General features: G+C 49.9%; 1 protein-coding gene across 1 annotated transcript; it reads right to left on the bottom strand.

Moving 5' to 3' along the window:
• Positions 1-586: 586 nt before the first annotated feature.
• LOC144477869 (uncharacterized) lies at positions 587-1,766 on the bottom strand. The gene is made up of 2 exons (XM_078195602.1): positions 991-1,766; positions 587-958 (listed from the first exon to the last, which is right to left on the bottom strand). Exons 1-2 carry the CDS (start codon positions 1,366-1,368, stop codon positions 602-604), a joined length of 735 nt encoding a protein of 244 aa, XP_078051728.1. The 5' UTR covers positions 1,369-1,766; the 3' UTR covers positions 587-601.
• Between the last annotated feature and the right edge of the window lie 60 nt (positions 1,767-1,826).

Raw genomic sequence — 1,826 nt, 5'->3', positions numbered from 1 at the left:
ATCTGCTCAAACTCTGCCCGAGCCGTCTTGAGTTTCTCCGGAGGCAGACGTCTCGCTCGCTCGGCAACCGGGGGTCCGTTCGTCGTGATGTGGTGGTGTACGTTGATTTTCATGTTTTTCCTGGCGGCTGGTTTCGTCAAGTCTTTGTATTCTGTCAGGAGAGCTGTCTGCTTTACATTTACGTCTATTGTCCGTACGGATGAATCATCTGTCTTAGAAACTGTCGCGTTTGTGTGAAGTCTTGTGTTTCCGTCCAACAGTCGTTTAAAACGAAGATCAACTAATAAATTAAAAAAATGCAAGAAATCTACACCAATTATCGGTTTAGAAATGTCTGCAACTACAAACCGCCAGGAAAAATCACGCCTGAGGCCTAAATTTACTGCTATTATTTTTTCGCCGTATGTATCAATCACCGCCCCGTTTGCCGCATAGAGCTTGAAATCGCCTACCTTCGGGCACCTACCTCCAAAGGCTTTCGGGACGACCGAGACATCTGCGCCTGTATCAATAAGAAATGTAATGTTATTTCTAACATCCCTTACGCAGAGGCGATGTTTTCTTGGGGCGTCCTCGACCGCCTCGACTCGAGGTACGCTTTTCAATTTTCCTGCTTCTGTTCTGTTGTCCCTGTCCATCGGCAGGGTTTCCTACATTTCCAGGACTCCTTCCCGAATTTATTGTGGAAATAGCAGCAACCGTTTGCTGTGGCAGAACGGCTGCGACTCCTGGCCCGTCGCTGTAGCTGGTTCCCGCGGTGGTCGCGCCGTTGTCCGCTGGGGCTGCGTTGACGGTCGCGCCTGGACAACCGCATCTTCAGCCTGTCTAGTCTGTTAATGATGGCGGCCAGTCCGCCATCTTGTTCGCAGGAACGCGTCCTTGGGGTCGTAATCGCGGCCACGTCTGCTCCCGTTGATCTATCCATGGTTTTATCGGCGACCTTTGCCAACCGATCAACGCCGGCGTCGTTCACCACGGATAAAATATCTTGGCCGCCAAACGCACCATCTCCCTTAGAAGCTCAGATGGCTTCCTGTGACCGAGCTCCACGCCGCTAAATAGTTGTTTCAGCTGGGCCTCATCGGATTTGGCCAGCCTTTCGATGAGGGCCTGTTTAATATGCTCGTACGTGCTTTTTTCGGGGGGAGCCTCGACCACGTCCAGGACGACCTTCAACGTCTCCGGGTCGAGGCTGCGGGTCACCGCGGAGCTTTTTACAGCGTCTGCCTTTACATTATACGCTGCGAACTCCCGCTCCAGCACGGTGAACCATAACCGCGGTTCTTCCTTCCAGAAGGGTGGTAGTTTTACCGCCCTAAACTCGCTTGCCTGGTTCTCCATCCTCTTCTCCGCCGCCGTGACGTCCATTTTTTATTTCCTTTACTTTTTTGATCGGAAAGAAACGACGAGTTTGTATACTTGCCGTTCGCGCACTTCTTTCTTTTTTAAAACAGAATTCCCGGGTTTCGGCACCAATGTGGGACTATTCTCGACCGTGTTTCAATGCGTACACTCGGAAATAACTGGACACGAGAGTCGGAGTGTGAAGCAGGCTTTATTAGATCTTAATGCGTGGGCGGTTGTAGGAAGAATGAGAATGTTTTTTCTATGTGGACACCCACGTCGACGGCGCTTTTATCTTAGGCGTAGAGTACAACTAACTTAACCTAAGTGTTTAAAACTAACTATACTAATGACTAGTTATATTTTACTCTAACCTACTTACATTTACCTTAACCTAGTTATTCTAGATGGCGCGTCGAGCCTACCGCTACAATAATGTGGGGAACCTGGGGTTTTACCTCGGATTCCCTAGGCAGCTCCCC

The sequence above is a fragment of the Augochlora pura genome, unplaced genomic scaffold, assembly GCF_028453695.1.
Source record: "Augochlora pura isolate Apur16 unplaced genomic scaffold, APUR_v2.2.1 APUR_unplaced_4674, whole genome shotgun sequence".
Classification (NCBI taxonomy): domain Eukaryota; kingdom Metazoa; phylum Arthropoda; class Insecta; order Hymenoptera; family Halictidae; genus Augochlora; species Augochlora pura.
Note: the sequence above shows the minus strand (reverse complement) of the source record. Positions and strands in the feature narration are given on the sequence as shown.

What these genes read in the sequence shown, in the direction of transcription:
- LOC144477869 (XM_078195602.1), bottom strand. Translation starts at nt 1,368, where the DNA reads ATGGACGTCACGGCGGCGGAGAAGAGGATGGAGAACCAGGCAAGCGAG. An exon ending in AGATGGTGCGTTTGGCGGCC is followed by an intron (nt 959 to 990) that starts AAGATATTTTAT and finishes AACGACGCCGGC; the next exon opens with GTTGATCGGTTGGCAAAGGT.